Genomic DNA, 19,896 nt, shown 5'->3' with positions numbered 1-19,896 from the left:
GACTCCACAGCCCGCCACCTAAGGCCACCCCAACCAGGATAGGGAGCGGCAGGTCTCATATAGAGCCAACCCATTGGGGAGATTGCATGCTCAACAGGCCAGATCGAGGGGACCCAGATCCTAAAGATCATCGGCCAAATGACTTGAGGTCTTTACCAGACGACACCAGCAAGGTGGGCGGCCATCTACTCTGTTTTCGCCACGTCTGGGCCAACATCGCTCACGACGTATGGGTAAAAGAATTGGTGTCCTCAGGTTACAAAATAGAATTTGTCATATACCCTCCAAGATGGTTTTTTCTTTCCCGGCTTCCCAGGGTGGATACCCGGTAAGGGCTCTATTGGGAGCCATCAAGTCACTCCAGCACAACGGAGTCATTGTTCCAGTGCCGAAACACGGAAGAGCTCAGGAGTTCTATTCCAACCATTTTGCGGTTCCCAAAAAAGGACGGGTCTGTCAGGCCTATTTTTGGACCTGAAGCTTCTGAACAAATTCATCAGGATCAGACATTTTCGGATGGAGTCTCTCTCCGTTCAGTCATATCGGCCATGGAGCAGTGAGATGACTTGGCCTCAATAGACAACCAGGACGCATTTCTGCACATTCCCATTTTTTCCTCCTTATCAGAGTTTTCTATGCTTCGCCATCAGCGTTCAACATTTTCAGTTCGTAGCGCTACCCTTCGGGCTAGCCACAGCTCCCAGAGTGTTCACAAAGGTTATGGCAATTGTCATGGCCACACTGCATTCTCAAGGCATAGTCGTCTTGCCTTATCTGGACGACCTCTTGGTCGAGGGCCCGTCAATACAGGCATGTGAGGAAGGTGGCAACATCACGCTAGATACTCTTGCCACTTAGATGGTTGGTCAATACAAAGAAATCATCCCTTGTGCCAGCTCAGAGGATCTCCTTCCTGGGAATGATCCTCGATGGTTGGTAATTCTTCCTCAGGAAAAGGTGCTAGTCTCCGGCAGGGAGTCCGGACACTACGCCAACCAGTCCCTCATACCATCCGATCCGGGATGAAGATCCTGGGGAAAATGGTGGCAGCAATGGAAGCGATGCCTTTAGTCCAGTTCCATCATCACCCCCTGCAGCACGCCTCGTGTCAGCCTGGGACAAGAATACTTTCACGCTCGATCAGCGGTGCCAACTTTCCTCTCAAGTCAGGCAGCCACTCGGATGGTGGATAACCAGTTCCCTCTCTGGCCTAGGGGAAACCTTTCCCTCCAGGTCATGGGCTGATAATGACAATCGACGCCAGTCTCCTCTGTTGGGGAGCGGTGTTTCGCCACCAAACAACCCAGGAACGGTGGTTGCCACAGGAGGCACGCCTCCCGATCAACTTATTGGAGATACGAGCAATTCGGCTGGCTCTGCAGAAGTTTCATCACTTTCTAGCAGGCCGCCCCGTCCGGATTCCATCGGACAACGCCACGGCGGTGGTTTACATAATTCGTCAGGGGGGCACCCGCAGCAGAACAGCCATGCGCGAGGTGGGGCATGTTCTTCAGTGGGCCGAAGCAAACCACTCCGTGATTTCGGCTGTCCACATCCCTGACGTGGAAAATTGGGCGGCAGACTTCCTCAGCCGGCAGGGTCTTGCATCCGGAGAGTGGTCTCTACATCCCCAAGTCTTCCAGCAGATTTGTCAACTGTGGGGAGCTCCGGATGTGGACCTGATGGCTTCCAGAGTGAATGCCAAGGTGCCCACATATGTCGCTCGGGCCAGGGACCCGCAGGCATTCGCGGTGGACGCTCTGGTTCTGCCATGGAACCAGTTTCGCCTCCCATATCTATTTTCCCCACTGCCACTACTCCCGAGAGTCAAGCAAAGGGATCAAGATGGAAGGGGGCCGGCGATTCTGCTGGCCCCGTCGAGCATGGTACGCAGATCTAATGCAGCTGCTCACCGACGTTCCTGGCGCCTGCTAGAGCGCCCAGATCTACCGTCTCGAGGGCCGATGTGCCACCCGAGCTCAGGGACCCTTTGTTTGATGGCAGGGCCGTTGAATCTTGGATTCTAACCCAGGCAGGGTTCGGGAGAAAGGTGGTCGCTACAGTGATTAGCGCTCAGAGGCCTGATTCAGCATGAATTTACCACCACACCTGGAAGGTGATCTTTGCTTGATGTCGAGGCCGCGGTGTTTCTCCGCTGAGATTCTTGATCCCTGACATCTTGGCTTTTCTCCAGTCGGGCTTAGAGAGCCCGGATAGCTCAGTCGGTAGAGCATTAGACTCGGGCTTTGCCCCAGGTTCCCGCAGGAGACAAATGTCGGCCTTATCCGTCCTGTTCCAGTGCAGAATTGCTACCAATTTGCAGGTGAAGACTTTTCATCCAGGGAGTGTCCCACTTGATACCTCCCTATAAGGCACCTATGGATGCCTGGGTCCTTAACATGGTCCTAAGTGTTCTGCAGGAAGCTCCATTGGAACCGCTTTAGGATATCTCTTTGAGGTACTTTTCCTGGATAGTTGTTCCCCTAGCGGCCACCACTTCCATCAGGCGGGTTTCAGAGCTGGCGGCTCTATCCTGCCGAGCTCCGTTCCTCACTTTCCATAAGTATAGGATGGTCCTCAGACCAGCCCTCCTTTTCTGCCGAAAGTCGTGTCCTCTTTTTTTCACATTAATGAAGATGTGTTTTGCCTTCACTTTGTCCAGCACCGGTACACTGGGTGGAAAAAGGCTCTTCACATGTTAGACCTGGTAAGAGCCCTCCGGGGGTACGTGTCGCGGACGGCACCCTTTCGTCAGACGGACACGCTGTTCGTGCTCCCTGAAGAGCGCAGGAAGGGACTCGCTGCCTCAGTCGACCATAGCCACATGGATTCGTTTGACTATTCAGGAGTCCTATCGCATTAGAGGCACGCCGATTCCAGCAGGGATCGGCGCGCACTCTACCCAGGCAGTGGGCGCCTTTTGGGCGCTTCAGCACCAGGCTTCGACGGAACAGGTTTGCAAGGCAGCAACCTGGTCCAGCCTGCACACATTTGCCAAACATTATAACATCCATGCTCAGGCCTCGGCGTATGCGAGCCTGGGTAGAAGGATTCTCCAACCAACGGTGGCGCACCTTTAAACAAGAGGTGCATGTAGCTTGGATCGGTGAGTTAATCTCCCACCCTGGGACTGCTTTAGGACGTCCCACAGTATCTGTGTCCCCCAATGAAACGAAGAAGAAACATGGATTTTTGTGAGTACTCACCGTAAAATCCTTTTCTCCAAGACGCTCATTGGGGGACACAGCACCCACCCTATTAGCCAGTTGGCTCTTGTTTTGTTTAAATGAATGTGTTTACCTATTTGATATAAGGGTGGTGTTTTCCTTTGGACATGTTGTACCTGTATTAAGCCTGATATGTTGTTTTCCTACTGCTTTGGCACCAAACTGATTTCCGCCCGCAATAGGGGCAAGGGTGTATACTGCGGAGGAGGAGCTAACCTCTTTTTTTTCACTTAGTGCCAGCCTCCTAGCGGCAGAAGCTTACACCCACAGTATCTGTGTCCCCCAATGAGCGTCTCGGAGAAAAGGATTTTACGGTGAGTACTCACAAAAATCCATGTTTTTTTTTCACCATTTCAACCCACTTGGATTGTTTTTCCCCAGTTTTTCAGTATATAATGGTCAGTAGCGTCATACGCAAAAAAAAACTCACATGACTATTGATAGAAAAATAAAACGATTATTGTTTTTGGGAGAAAAGGAGGAAACAAATGTGCAAAAATGAAAAATGGCCGCCGTCCTGAAGAGGTTTAAATGGTGAAAATGATGATTTATAAATCCCCCAGATGGTAGTTTGTAATTGTCAGTAAATATGTAAAGCTTAAGGAAAGAAGTGGAAATTTTAATGTTTACCTCATCAATTTTTTATGCATTTTCAGATAGATTTGTTACTTCGCAGCATTCTCTGCAAGAAAACATTGGCCATTATGAAGCCCCAGTTTTGCAGCCACAGCCATTTGACCAGCAGGGACTTTCTCAAGGTATAGGAGTACAGTAAGATTAAAGAATTAATTAGACGCCCTAGATAAAGGCATTTAATGTAGATTGTGATTTTTTCATGTCTCATAGTAGGTTTCACTGTGACTGATGGATTCAGTCAACCAACAGCGTTCTCAACTGTGCAGCAGCTGCAGGATTCCAGCACGCTCGAGTCCCAGGCTCTCTCAACAAGTTACCAGCAGCCAGCACTTCTGGAGGTGCCCACTACAGATGCCATTAATGTGGTGAGCCTACTAACTAGCTGACTGCCCACACTGATAACTTTGCTGCTCTTCATTTTTTTAAAGTTCTGATAACTTATGTCACTAGAAATTATTCCAGTTACCTCACTGTTTGTACCCTAACCGCTAATGCAGTTAGACAGGAAGTAGCTGTCTGACGTCTCCCAAGGCCTGCCATATTGGCTCCAGTGGTCTAGTTTATCGATCACCTGGTCACCTATCCTGTCCTCCCTTTTATTCACATCAAAAACATTTTTCATCCCCAAAGAACATGGGGAGCATGTAAATTTGCAGAGCAGCCCCATCCACAAATTGTGAATCTGACTGGTTTCCGGTGCTTGTCTGCACAACAGACTCGTGCAGGGGGTTGTCAACTATTTCCATGCACCAGTTTGGTCTGTAGATCAGAACACACTTGTTTCCGCTGTAATTTTTTTACCCTCACCGACATGAGGTGCATGCGGAAAATCGCCCCTATTCATAGGATAACGATAATCCTCATTCAGTTCTTTGCAGACACATGGCAGCAGATTCACTGTACCTTTAAAGAGAACCTTCGGCTGATAAAACAGTGATTGCATCAAAACTACAGCAAGCAGCCCAGTAACTGATGCATGATTGAAATCATGGTCCCTGTCTCTATATAATCCTATTCTCAGATTAGATGGCAAAAACCTGGTAAAAGATTGTCATTAAAGGGTTTGTACATTATTCACCTATCGATGGCAAATCTCTGGGGGTCCTACAGCTGGTGCCATAGACCATGAATAGAGTGGAGGTGTGAAGGATTGTTGATTAATGCTTCATTTAGATGTCATCTGCTGACTCTGATATACATGCTGACAAGCAAATCCTTTTTTTTATGGTACAAGTACTGTATGTTACATTGTATAAATGTATATAAATGATTTTAGGACTATGATGTCATCTTAGAGGGCACTGACATCCCCCCCCCTTTGTGTTGCTGACCTTTTGAGTCGCCAGTATGCCAGTACTACGTAATACTTGAAGGCATTTCTTTTCCTCTTCTTAAACTTTTCATCAGAACTTCTTTTTTCTATCTTTCCCACAGTGTTCTTGCTCTGCTTTGTTCTGTAGTTAGCACTATTACTTTTTACATGTGGGCATTTGGTTTGTAGGCTTCAAATGTTTTGCTAGCCTTTCATACAGTGTACCCATTGGCACTCACCCCTATGGTACCATACAAATGTAAGGATCAGACTTGAAAGCCATTCACTAAGTACAAGTACCTACTTGTCTCTTCTGGTTCTCAGACTGCCCGCTTAATTCAGGACGACACACAGGAAGAAATTGAACTTCAGACTCAACAAACTCCATTTCTGGAGTCTTCGGAGGACCAGAGCAGACGTGCCTACAGGCCAGTACTATACAAAGATGTTGTATTTATGCATATGAGATTTTTTTTTACAAAATTCCTGTATTCTTTTGAGAAGGCTATAATCCACCTTTTACAATACATGCTTTTCTAATACAGATGTGAGTACTGTAATAAAGGTTTCAAGAAGTCCAGTCATTTAAAGCAACACGTTCGGTCACATACTGGAGAAAGGCCGTATAAGTGCTCTATATGTGGCCGTGGTTTTGTTTCATCTGGAGTACTTAAATCACATGAAAAGACTCATACAGGTAAAGTGTTTTCCTGCATATGTACCAATGCTTCCAGGACTTAATTTACGCTGCATCCACCAAGGTTTTGTAAATGTGTTTTCTTTAAAATGCTAATTGATGCGGAGGTCTTCTCTGATTCCTGGTGCTATACAGTGTCAGATGGAATTCTGACTGGTTTACATGCATCTTTGGCAAAATATTAATCCAGCAGCATTTTCCAAAGTGCCTTTATATTTTAGAAGGTACATTTATGAAAACTACTAAACTAATAAACAAAACGAAAGGATTCAATTTATGAAGTGCGAAAGGTCTGTCAAAAATGGTATTTTTAGGGCAAGCTTAACTATGGCTGTCGGGAATAATTCTGATTGTCTAGGTTAGCGCATTCGAGAGAATAGGTGAAGCACAAGAAAAGTCTTGGAGATTTAATTAGGAAGTTTGGATTATGAAGGAGAGTTATCTTGGATAGTTGGCAGAACATGCGCACATGTGGGCAGGTAAAGAGGAGAAAGAAAATATAGGGTGGTATAGCGCTATGGGATTGTAGTATGTTTAATTTAAATTCCGAAGTGAATGGGAAACCAGTGCTGAGACTGGTACAGTGTAAAGACATTGCTGTAGCTAACAGAAAATAAGATTTGTGCATTTTAGATAAATTGTAGAAGGGAGACAGCTTAGTAGTCAGTTAGTATAATTAAAGTCAATCTATTGGCAGGATTTCACCACAGAAACGGTTATATTTGTGCATGTAGCTCTTTCAAAGACAAGTCCAGCAATACCTTTATATGGCCAGTCTGTTTGTCCATTACTGAGTAATCAGTGCTTGAAGTGATATGGAAATGAGGCTGAAGCGCTTTGGTAGATCTGAAGCCTCAGTTACTCCGGTTCTCTTCCTCACCCAGTGACGCCACCGCCACCTCCTGCTACTTGACAGAGTCTCTCTATTCTTTGTGACTTCAGGCAATGGAGCTGTCAGTCAAGCAGGAGGAGACAAATTTCAAAAACTGACCGTCACATCCAAGCATAAACAATGTGTGAACAGGTGCTTAACCTAGAGTCACCAACTCATATACATTCAAGCAAAAAAGGAAGCACACTGTAGCGCCATAACATGCAAATATGAAAAATGAATTGCATTACTGCATTAGAAATATGAAAAATTGAGAAAGTTTAGCGCATAAAATGTCCAAGTTATGTGTACCTGGAAGCCACGTTAAGGCATTTCTCGTTTTCTAGGTCCCGCTCTGTGCCAATCCTCACTAAGACTGAAGTCTCCTGGAAAATGAGAAATGCCTTAACGTGGCTTCCAGGTACACATAACTTGGCCATTTTATGCGCAAAACGTTCTCAATTTTTCATATTTCTAATGCAGTAATGCAATTCATTTTTCATTTTTCATATTTGCATGTTATGGCGCTACAGTGTGCTTCCTTTTTTGCTTTAAGCAGGAGGAGACAGACCTAGGCAGGGAATAGAGCTGGAGTGACAGAGGTTTCAGATCTACAACCTTATATACATATCAGTTCAAATGCTGATTTCTAAGTAACGCATCGGGCTGGCCATTTAAAAGTATTGCTGGACTTGTCTTTGAAAGAACCTAATGGACATATAAATATTTTTGGACGGTGAAATTCTGTTGATAGATTCCCTTTAAGATAGGAATGAATCAGAGGCACCATAAGAAAGGTCACATACATTTCATGTTTATTAGCTAAATCTGCTAATTTTGACCAAATGATGAGCTAACGTGTCTCAGGGCTTTCTGAACCCCTATTGCAGATGTTGGAGACGTTATTATTGAGGTATTCAAGATAGTCCTTGGCCAGAGGAGACCGGAGGCTGCACTTCCCTTTCCTATTGAGAACTCATGCATACTCAGTGAAACTGAGTATGAAGGATCTACACAGGGTTGATGAACGCTGAGGAAAGTCTGACACATGCCTTCCCTAATGGTATGGCATGGACCCATGCTGATGACCACACTGATCTGAGAAAAGTGGCCGAGGAGGTATGGTTCAGACTTTTCACAGGGCTTTCTATGTCTCTGCGGTGGCCCTTTTTGGGAAGAAGAAATCAGGACACCGATAACAGTTGAAGGCATCTATAGCATATCAGTGGACTTCAGACTGGATCGACATTAAAATAAGGGTTCTACTGCAGAATTTTAGATCGCTACAAAAGCTTTCAAATTTCCTTAGCTGCTATCATGGGGGGGTATTGCATGTTTAAGAGTAAATATAGCAACTGTTCCAATAACGATATTTACAAAGCACCTGATATGAAGCATAGGCTCCTTTTTAAGAATGTTGATTTTAGATTTTATTTCTATCTTTTCAGGGGTTAAAGCTTATAGCTGCACTATATGTAATGCTTCCTTCACTACAAATGGCAGTCTGACCAGGCATATGTCCACCCATATAAGCATGAAGCCCTACAAGTGCCCGTTCTGTGATGAGACGTTCAGAACGACTGTGCACTGTAAAAAGCATATGAAGAAGCATCAAAATATTTCTCCAGGTCATGTGTCAGAAAATGAGGGGAGCGCAAGAGAGGAAGGTAAGCCTCTGTATAGGCTGACTGATTAAAAAAAACTTGTATGTGTGTATTTCGGTAATATATACATGTATACAGTTCTGAGCAAATGTGTTTGGCGGGTGTAGGAAAAATACTGCAAAGTAAAAAAAAAAATTGTAAAACTAGAAATGTTAATAGTTTATTTTTATCAATTAACAAAATGAAAGGTGAATGAATAGAAGAGAAATCTAAATAAAATCATTATTTGGTGTAATCAACCTTTTCCTTCAGAATTGTATCAAAGCATTATTTCTTCTATGTACACTTGCACACAATTTTTGAAGGAACTTGACAGGGAGGTTGTTCCAAACATCTTGGAAAACAAACCACAAATCTTCTGTGGATAATTCTGGATAATCATCAGGATAATGTTGAGATCAGAGCTCTGTGGGGTCATATCATTAATTCCTGAACTCCTTCTACTTATTTATGCCGAAAAAAGTTTTTAATGACATTGGCTGTTTTGTTAGGAATTGTTGTTCTACTGCATAATAAATGTTTGAGCCAATTGGATACCTCATGTATATATATATATCCCTAAAAAAAGATACTTTATTCATTAAAAACCACAAATGTGGTAAACACCAACGAAGTGACAAAAATAGAAAAAAAAGGAAAAGTGTTCAAACATGAAACCACTCTAAGGTGACACCTAAGAGTCCCTGATATAACCCTGAGCTGAAGTCTACCTGTCCGCGGAGGTTGGCACCCTAGGGGGGAACGTTGTGGCGCCCCCGCTCAACGATGGCTGTCCCTAGGGGCCCTGGTATACCCTACAGCCGCTAGTGGTCACCTCTACCCATTGATAAAAGGGAACCTCTACTGCTAGACAGAGACCAATCTGCTCTAAAGAGGGCCCTGTGTCCCAAAGAGAAGAAGTTAAAAAATAGAGAACACATATGGCATCAGGTGGTGTGATCAAATACTCAATTGCATAATGATGTCACCAATATTAACAATGGGGCATCATAAATACACTAATGGGAGTCATAGACGGGACACTTTAGATGCACTCCTTATTGCCACAATCTCACAACTGCACAGTCTCTTCACATAAAGAGAAAAGATATATATAATGCTGGCAATTTGACCAGTGTAGCACAAAATAAGGATAGTGTTTCCTTATGAAATCAGATGACATCCCAATAGAAAAATAACCCAATAGAAGAATAAACACAGAGCTGCCACAGCGATACTCATCTGTGTTCATCACCACCAGCCATCAAATGGTTAACGCCTCAACGCGTTTCGCCTGAGTAGGCTCATCAGGAGGCCCGATAATACAATGTCTTGTGTCCCATAACGGTGCAGAAGCCAACCGATACTCATCACAGTTCCTCCTTTTAAGCCTGCCGCTAAGACCGCATATGCTCCGCCCACTCGCGTGACATACCAGCGCTAAGCGCCTATTGCGGTGTCCCTACTTTATTATCAAACAACATTAGACAGACCTAGGTGTTCCGATTGGCTGTTAGGACCCACATGCAGCGTCGCTCAGAGACAACCAATCGGGTCTCTTCATGCATCCCGGCACCATCCAATCGCTGGAGCCGAGACACAATACATGGTCTGACGTGCGCAGTGTCACTTCTAGAGAACCAATAGGCAGTCTCGCATCTCTCTCCAATCGCTGCGGACGAAACATCCTGCCTTTCTAATATTATATGAGAGACTGGAGCCAATTGGATACCTCCCTGATGGTTTTTGCATGATAAATGGGTATCTGTCTGTATTTTTCATCATTGGATACCATTAAGCTTGACCAAATCACCAACTCCCTTTGCTAAAATGCAGTCTCTAACTTGCAAGTTACCACCATGCTTCATTGTTGACTGCAGACACTCCAGCCCTTCGGTGAACAGCCTTCTGATACAGCCACACCTTTCACATTTTGCTTCGTCAGTTCAGAACACCTGCTGCTATTTTTCTGCAACCTAGCCCCTATGCTTTTCTTGCATATTTGAGTCATTTGACCTTTTTTAAAAGTGGAAAGTATGGCTTTTTGGTTGCAATTCTTCCATGAAGATCACCTCTGGCTAGACTTATCTAAACAGCAGATGGGTGTAACTGGGTCCCACTGGTTGCTTCCAGTTCTGAGATGATGCCACTGCTTGGAATCTTCTAATTTTGATATGAAGTAAGCACGATGAGTGTTTGATCTGCTGCACAAAGTTTCCTTGGCTGACTACTGTGCCTACATGGTCCTTAGCAATGCCTATTACTTGTTGTTTTTTTTCAGTAGAGCTTGAACATCTCATCTTGAATCCCCAGTTTGCTGTGAAATCTTTGCCTAGGAGAGAACGTGCTGATACAGTATAACTATTTTGTATCTTGCTGCTGTGCGCAGTCTTACCTTTGTTTATGACCTGTGAAATGAAACTGTCTTTCCAGCCACTTCTTTTTAGCAGAGCTTGTCTGTTTCTCACGCAGTTTTAAGCCTCCTAAACAGATGTTTCTGTTTCAGTAAATGACCGTGTTTTAACTTGCTGTAAGGCTACTTTCACAATTGCTTTTTTTTGCAGCGTGTTTTTCCCGCAAAAAAACGCATGGAAAAAACGCATACAAATGCTGCGTTTTTTTTCAAGCATTTTTATGCGCATGCATGAAAAAAACGCAGCGTTTTTATGCCTTTGTATGCGTTTTTAGTGCGTTTTTACCGCGTTTGCGGTTTTTCCCAACATTAGTTGGCCTCACCAAAAAAATCAAGATAGGGTTAGGATTAACATTAACCCAAACCATGACTTTACTAACCCTAGCCCTTAACCAAACCATACTAACCCTAACCCTTAACCAAACCATACTAACCCTAACCCTTAACCAAACCCTACTAACCCAAACCCTAACCCTAAACCCCCTTAACTAACCCTAACTCTAACCCAAACCCCTAATTTCCATTGTCTAACCAATGGTCAACAAAAAAACGCATGCGCAAAAAAACGCATACATGAGCATGCCTATGCGCACCCATAGACTTACAATGGGTGTCTTGCTGTAAAAAAAACGCATTGCGCGCGCATGCGTTTTTTTTGAGGCAAGTCGGACGCCCAAAAAATGCAACAGGATGCATTTTCTGTGCCCGAGCGCACACCACAAAAAAACGCATGCGCATAAAAACGCATACAAACGCATGTGTATGCGCACATAAGTGCATCCCATGCAAAATATAGGAAAAAAAAGCGAGCCAGAAGTGCCTGGATTGTTTCACGGGTGAAAGACCATGGTTTAGGTGTAGGAGGAAAAAAAAGTCATCTAATGGTGACAGCCTCCACCACAAGCAGAGACTGTGATCTGAACGGGTGACCCTGCCCTGATATTACTTGTCTACTGGTACATGAAAGGTTCAGTTTCCTGCCATACCTTTGCAAAGGCCGGTCACACCAAATATTGATGATTTCCATTTAAGTTTAGTTCATTCGCTTTTGTTAATTAATAAAAATAAACTACTAACACTTTTTTTTTTAAAGCATTTTACTTTGCAGCATTTTTCCACCTATACTGTATATGCGTGTGCATATTTTATTACTAATGTTAACCTCCAATAACTAAAGTACAGAATTCGTAACCTCAGCCAGGGCTAATATCTATATACTCATACACACGTTTTCTTCAAGAAACATTAACCTTATTGTTCTGTAATATTATTACTAGTAGTGGTTTATAATTTAGTAATTGTAAAGCGATACATTATTAAAACAGATCTGTAGTTATACTCTTCGCTTGACAATTCAAATGCACTTAAAAAATGATGTATTTAGGGAACCCCAGTTTAATTAAAGCTACATTTACACACAGATTTCTGACCAATCAGACTATTCTTGTAGATAATGTGTTCTCAGTTAGCCAGCACCTACTTCAGCTGGATGTGTGTCCGAGGAAGCACATTCAGCTGAAGTGTATTGCTGTGCTGGGACTCTCTGGCTCCCTGCGCTACAATACATGCTGGCAGGTGACATCTGCGTGCCAGGCATTGGCGTCCCATGGCAGTGCCGTCATGTGTCGCCATAGCAGGCACGCCGATATCAGTTGCTGACTTTTGAGTGGCTGACGTTGTGTATTACTGGAGAGTCCCTGCACCAATACACTTCATCTGAATGTGGTGCGTCCTCGGACACACATCCAGCTGAACTAGGTACTGGGGTAATTGGGCCCCCCCACTCCCGCACAGGCCCTGAAAAGGACACCGCATATCGAGGGAATGAAGGAAGGTGAGAAGAATAGGTCTTTTTTTTATTTGTTTTTGTTTTATGTAGAAAGGGGAACATATATACCAGGATGTGAGACATATTTACCAGGAAGGGGCTCAGGATTTGAGACATATATACCAGGGTGGGGGACATGTATACCAGAATGGGGGACATATATACAAGGAAGGGGCTCAAGATTTGAGACATATAGTGGGGAAAAAAAGTATTTTTTCAGCCAACAATTGTGCAAGTTCTCCCACTTAAAAAGATGAGAGAGGCCTGTAATTGACATCATAGGTAGACCATAACTATGAGAGTCAGAATGAGAAAACAAATCCAGAAAATCATCTTGTCTGATTTGGCAAGATTTATTTTGAAAATTATGGTGGAAAATAAGTAATTGGTCACCTAAAAACATGCAAGATTTCTGGCTCTCACAGACTTGTAACTTCTTCTTTAAGAGGCTCCTCTGTCCTCCACTCATTGCCTATAGTAATGACACCTGTTTGAACTTGTTATCAGTATAAAAGACACCTGTCCACAACCTCAAATAGTTACACTCCAAACTCCACTGTGGTGAAGACCAAAGAGCTTTCGAAGGACACCAGAAACAAAATTGTAGCCCTGCACCAGGCTGGGAAGACTGAGTCTGAAATAGGCAAGCAGCTTAGTGTAATGAAATCAACTGTGGGAGCAATAATAAGAAAATGGAAGATGTACAAGACCACTGATAATCTCCCACGATCTGGGGCTCCACACAAGATCTCACCCCGTGGGGTCAAAATGATCACAAGAATGGTGAGCAAAAATCCCAGAACCACACGGGGGGACCTAGTGAATGACCTGCCTAGAGCTGGGACCACCTTAACAAAGGCTACCATCAGTAACACACTATGCCACCAGGGACTCAGATCCTGCAGTGCCAGACGTGTCCACCTGCTTAAGCCAGTAAATGTCCAGGGCCGTCTGAAGTTTGCTAGAGAGCGTTTGGATTATCCAGAAGAGTATTGGGAAAATGTCATATGGTCTGATGAAACCAAAGTAGAACTGTTTGGTAGAAACAAAACTCGTCGTGTTTGGAGGAAACACAATGCTGACTTGCATCCAAAGAACACCATACTTACTGTGAAGCATGGGGGTGGCAACATCATGCTTTGGGGCTGTTTGTCTGCAAAGGGACCAGGTCGACTGATCCGTGTATATCAAAGAATGAATGAGGCCATGTATCGCGAGATTTTGAGTGCAAACCTCCTTCCATCAGCAAGGGCGTTGAAAATGAAACTCGGATGGGTCTTTCAGCATGATAGTGATCCCAAGCACACCGCTAGGTCAACGAAGGATTGGCTTCGTAAGTAGCATATGAAGGTCATGGAGTGGCTTAGCCACTCTCCAGATCTCAGCCCCATAGAAAATCTTTGGAGGGATTTGAAAGTCTGTGTTGCCCAGCAACAGGCTCAAAACCTCACTGCTCTAGAGGAGATCTGCATGGAGGAATGGGCCAACATACCACCAACAGTGTGTGCCTACCTTGTGAAGACTTACAGAAAACATTTGACCTCTGTCATTGCCAACAAAGGACATATACCGTATATACTCGCGTATAAGCCGAGATTTTCAGCCCATTTTTTTGGACTGAAAGTCCCCCTCTCGGCTTATTTGCGAGTCAATATATATACCGGGGGTGGGAGGGGGAGCGGGGGGTGTCAGAGACCATACTCACCCCTCCTGGCATGGCTCTACAGCCCCTGCTTCTCCCTTGGTCGTCTTCTTCCTGCATTCAGCGGTCACGTACCGCTCATTAAACTCATGAATATGCACATATTCATGAGTTTAATGAGCGGTACCACGTGACCGCTGAACGCAGGAAGAAGACGACAGAGGGAGAAGCAGGGGCTGCAGAGAAGACTGTGCGGCAGGAGGGGGTGAGTATGACAGGTGGCAGAGCAATATTCACCTGTCCCCGTTCCATCGCCGTGCACCGCTGTGTCTCCGGGTCTTCCTGCTGTGAGGTTCAGCAGAGGGCGCAATGACTTAGTCAGTGCGCGCCCTCTGCTGAACATCACTGCAGAGACCCGGGAGACAGAGCGGTGGACGGCGATATAACGGGGACTGCTAAATATTGCCAGTGCCGGGGGCTCAGGATACCGGCACCTGGCCCCCAGCGACGGAGAGTTGAGTATGTCATTTTTTTTTTTTTAAATTGCAGCAGCAGCGGCAGCAGCAAATAAGGGGTGTTTATGGAGCATCTTATGGGGCAGCATAAACCCTTGTGCAGCAGCATATTATGGGGGGTATTTATGGAGCATCTTATGGGGCAGCATTAACCCTTGTGCAGCAGCATATTATGGGGGGTATTTATGGAGCATCTTATGGGGCAGCATTAACCCTTGTGCAGCAGCATATTATGGGGGGTATTTATGGAGCATCTTACGGGGCAGCATTAACCCTTGTACAGCATATGGGGGGTATTTATGGAGCATCTTATGGGGCAGCATTAACCCTTGTGCAGCAGCATATGGGGGGTATTTATGGAGCATCTTCTTGGGCCAGCATTAACCCTCGGCTTATACATGAGTCAATACGTTTTCCCAGTTTTTTTGGGCAAAATTAGGGGGGTCGGCTTATACGCGGGTCTGCTTATACATGAGTATATACGGTAACAAAATATTGACATGAACTTCTGTTAATGACGAAATACTTATTTTCACCATAATTTGCAAAATAAATCTTGCCAAATCAGACAAGGTGATTTTCTGGATTTGTTTTCTCTTTTTGGCTCTCATAGCTGTGGTCTACCTATGATGTCAATTACAGGCCTCTCTCATCTCTTTAAGTGGGAGAACTTGCACAATTGGTGGCTGACTAAATACTTTTTTTCCCCACTGTATATACCAGGATGGGGGAAATATAAATATGTTAGGGGTCCAGAATGGGAAACAATACTACATAATGAAAAACATGTATGTCTTTATAGTATTCAGAACGCTACAAGGGCCAATACATCTGACCAACATACAGGGGGGGCGATGGTCCAAATTTGACACCGGGGCTAGTTACGCAACTGGCAAAAGCCATGTTCCTGTTTCACAGGGACAATAGCTATCTAATGTGGTCTTGCGGCATTTACTAATGAATTCTGTACTTCATTTGAGAGGTTACATAATAATATACCTTGATGTATTTTAAAAGGTATCTGTCAGAATGATCGACGTCCTCCTAAGTGGTCTGTGTGGGCATGCAGGTCATTTGATCAGCTGTGAATCTGATCTAATATTTTATTCCAGAGTAATCCACGTTTTTCTTATTATGTAAATGAGGTATTAAAGGGGTACTCCAGGAAGATAAATTTTTGTTCTGTCCCTGCACTCATAAACTATAAAGATGAGATGCCCAGTGCAGTTCTATTATCTTGATAACACTTGTAATTCAGTATGACAGGAGCTACTCTTCACTGCTCCCCCTCCCACCTCAGACGTTACTTCACAGGGCAGTGTGCAGCTGCCCCCCAGTGAGTAACAGCCAAACGGGAGGGGGAGCAGTGAGGAGCAGATCCTGTCACACTGAATTACAAGTGTTATAAATATAATGCAACTGCACTGAGCATCTTTGTAGTTTGAGGACAGGGACAGTACAAAATTGTATCTCCCCGGAGTACCCCTTTAAAATCTCTGGGTGGGACAGAGATTTTGCCCAGAGTCTGTCTCCAGAGCTTATTTCAATGCTCATTGACGCCTCTGTATGTAAATTGATCCCTTCACTGCATGCCTGATATCGGGCTCCATTCATGAAAACTTGGACATACGCAGATTGACACTTTCTTCGCTTCTGCATAGTGTTCTGGTCTTCTCAGGGTATTGGCTTCAGCTTCTTGCTGTATAACATAGTAGAACATTGTGCAGAAGTGAGGATAGAGGCAATGTGTGTGTGTGTGTGTGTGTGCCTGAGCTTTCATGAATGGAGCCTGACATCACACATGACGCGAGTGGATCAATTTAGATTTACATTGCTAAGCATTAAGATAAGCTCTGGGGGTGGACTCTCGAAGATCTCTGTTTCATCCAGAGAGCTTAATACCTAATTTGCATATTAATAAAAATTAGGATTTTTCTGCATTAAGTCATTGGATCACAGATATCAAGGTATCCTATTCAGCTTTCTGTGACCTGCATACCCATATAAATGGTTTAGGAGGGTTGATCCTTCTGCAGATTCCCTTTAAAATCTGGGCCTATTTATTAATATGCATTAAACTACTGTACTTTGAATAGGAGATATCTGCCTTGAAGAAGAGGATGAAAATGGTGAAATATCTGCATCACGGAAATGTCGTCAAGGAGTCATTACCTTCACAGAAGAGGAAACTGCCGAGTTGGCCAAGATTCGGCCAAGAGAAGGAGCCACAATCTCTGAGAAGGTGCTAGTCCAATCTGCAGCAGAAAAAGATCGTATAAGTGAGATTAAAGATAAAGAGGCTGAAATGGAAACCGAGCCCAAGTTTGCCAACTGCTGTTCATATTGCCCCAAAAGCTTTAAGAAGCCCAGTGACCTAATCAGGTAGAAAATCTACTTTCCATCGTTTCATCTTCTAACCAGTGTAGTGATTTTCTTTTGGTATGGAAAGGCAAAATATATTGGCTAAAAATGTAAACTTTCATACCGTCCTGAATCTAGATACTCATTCCAGTAGGGGTTCTAGCAGGGTTACACTATAAGTAACCTACAGGAGCTTTTATCACATCCCAATCTAAAACCATAGGCATTAATAGGGACATTGTCCGCCTTTCTTGCTATACCAGCTTCCCATCCTTTGGGAATGTTTTCTACAAGTGCGTCTAAGGGAATTTTTAGGCTGTGTGCACACGCGGATTTTGCTGCGTTTCCGCAGCGGCTTTGGCCGCTGCGGACCCGCAGCAGTTTTTGCTGCGGTGTACAGTACCATGATTCCCTATGGGAATCAAAAACCACAGTGCAGACGGTGCGGAATTTTCCGCGCGGATTATCTGCGGTTTTCAATCCGCAGAAAGAATTGACATGTCAATTCTTTCTGCGGATTCTCCTGCGGTTTGCCATCTCCTCCATTTAGGAGATGAAAAACCGCAGGGCAAAACCGCAGAGCAATCCGCAGGTAAAACCGCAGGTCTTTTGACCTGCGGTTTCACCTGCGGATTTTACAAAATCCGCGCGGATGAATCCGCACATAATCCGCAGCGTGTGCACACAGCCTAAAGGTCTATTCATTTAGAAGAGCATTTATGAGGTCTTATACTGATGTTGGCTGAAAGGACTTGGCTCGGTATCTCAGTTCTACGTCTCCTGAACAGTGTAAGAAGGGGTTGAGGTCAGGGATCTGTGTAGACTAGTCAAGTTATTCCACACCAAACTCAACACATGACATGGGCCAACCCCTAAAAAACAACCCCAATGTATCATCCCTATTTGCAGTAAGGCAGGTAATGTTCTGCTGGCATTCATAAAACACAGACTTGTCAATCAAAATGCCTGATGGAGACATGCGATTCCTCTTTACCGAATATTCGTTTCCACTGCTCCGTAGTACTTTGGCAGAGTGTCTTACACCACTTCATGGAAAGCACGGCATTGTACTTGGTGATCTAAGGCTTGTATGGAGCTGCTCAGTTATTTAAACCCATTCCAACAATCTCCTTGTGGAGCTTTTGTGCTGATATTAATGCCAGGGAAGGTTTGGTTCTTTGCCGTTATAGAGTCATCAGAGTGTTGTCGACTTTACTACACTATGCACATCAATACTCGGTGTCCCCGATCTTTCATTTTACATGGTGTGCCACTTCGTGGCTGAGTTGCTGTGGTTCCTAAATGCTTTCACGTTTCAATAATAGCATTCACAGTTGTTCAGAGGATCTTTAGAAGAAAAGAAATTTCACAAAATTGTAACACCTGTGACATCCTAATTCAGTTTTTAGTGTTCTTAAAAATAAACTGATGCAAAACGGAAAGCCAATGGTCCTCATTCTAGTCTACGGGACCCATCTACTGACGTTTGGATCTGTTGTCTAAATCTGTTGTCTAAATCTGTTTTCCTAATATGTAACTCAACACGCAAGTGTGACCAGACTAACAGCACTAAAGTTCTCTTCTGCTCATACTACATTTAGCTCTGATACAACCTGAATTATCTGCTGTTTATCTGACCTCATTTTCCGAGCCCCCCCCCCCCCAAGTAGCCGATGTTGATTGCGTCTCATTGTGTTCTGATGCCCATCGCTCTGCAAATAAATACATTGCCTGTTACTGCTGATGATGTCCAATGATAAAAATGGATCTCAGATTTCATAGTTGTTAATGCAGAAATGCTTGGACAATGTGTTGAATAGATTAGGCTGTGCGCTCACTCCCAATAATGTTATGGTAATGGCGTATGCGGGCTGCTGTCTGAAAGTATTCCTATGGAAATGAATAGCAAAACGTTTTGGCTAATGGTTATATTTATGGAGCTAAATGTTTCTGGATCCAGCTAAAGTGCCGCTGTCCTTACAAGCTCTTTAGTTTTCAGCGAGCTTTATCTGAACCTTTTTAACCCGGCATGTTTGTTTATTGGGTACTTGTATTTAGCTGTATTCCAAGGACATTGATCACAAAAGGTTGGTATGTTGTGATAAAAATAGTCTAAAAGCATTGAGCCTTGCATAAACTGTTAACATAGTCATCCAATTAGAAAAAAAAACATTTGCTTTTTTTTTCCCAGAAACCATAAAATAGACTGCATTTAATATTGAGCAGGCAGTAGGTACAAATACTTTATAGTTATTTATTTGACTTAGAGTAACCATCTTAAAAGGGTTGTCCAGTCCAGATCGATAAGTCTGCAATCGCTCTGTGTGACTGCTGACTTATGAATTCCCCCAGCGCATGCACAGTGCGGTTTCTGAGCTGGGATCAGAGGGTATGTAAGCTTTATACATACTCCAGGCAAGTGGGCGCGGCCTCATTTCCATACACTTCGATAGATCGATGGTCGCGCCTTCTAGTCAGCCACACCCACTGGCCGGCTGATCGCTAAAGGAAACCTGTCATGTTGAAAATGATTCCTGATCTTCATGCAGGATTTTATAGAGGAGGAGCTGATCAGATTCATATACATTTTAGTGGGAAAACTTTCAGTAAACCTTGATTTTGTTAATTGAAATCCCTGGTGTTTGTATCCATAAGAGTCCAGTGAGTGGTCTTATTCAGTTATTCACAGTCTACCCTGTATAACAGTGCATGCACAGATAGCCGCCAATCACTGGTAGGACCGCCCAATGG

General features: G+C 44.0%; 1 protein-coding gene across 3 annotated transcripts in view; it reads left to right on the top strand.

Moving 5' to 3' along the window:
• The window catches only part of ZNF236 (zinc finger protein 236), a 235,408-nt gene that overhangs the window by 109,644 nt on the left and 105,868 nt on the right, over positions 1–19,896 (top strand). For 2 of the 3 annotated variants that reach the window (XM_073566497.1, XM_073566480.1), the window contains exons 16-21: positions 3,884–3,985; positions 4,074–4,228; positions 5,500–5,603; positions 5,721–5,872; positions 8,192–8,410; positions 16,881–17,166. In XM_073566497.1, coding sequence (XP_073422598.1) covers positions 3,884–3,985; positions 4,074–4,228; positions 5,500–5,603; positions 5,721–5,872; positions 8,192–8,410; positions 16,881–17,166 — 1,018 coding nt within the window. The remainder of the gene's footprint in view (positions 1–3,883; positions 3,986–4,073; positions 4,229–5,499; positions 5,604–5,720; positions 5,873–8,191; positions 8,411–16,880; positions 17,167–19,896) is intronic. The other variant, XM_073566490.1, reaches the window with a different exon arrangement.

The sequence above is a fragment of the Dendrobates tinctorius genome, unplaced genomic scaffold, assembly GCF_039654945.1.
Source record: "Dendrobates tinctorius isolate UK_male_01 unplaced genomic scaffold, ASM3965494v1 ptg000004l, whole genome shotgun sequence".
Taxonomy (NCBI): Eukaryota; Metazoa; Chordata; class Amphibia; order Anura; family Dendrobatidae; genus Dendrobates; species Dendrobates tinctorius.
Note: the sequence above shows the minus strand (reverse complement) of the source record. Positions and strands in the feature narration are given on the sequence as shown.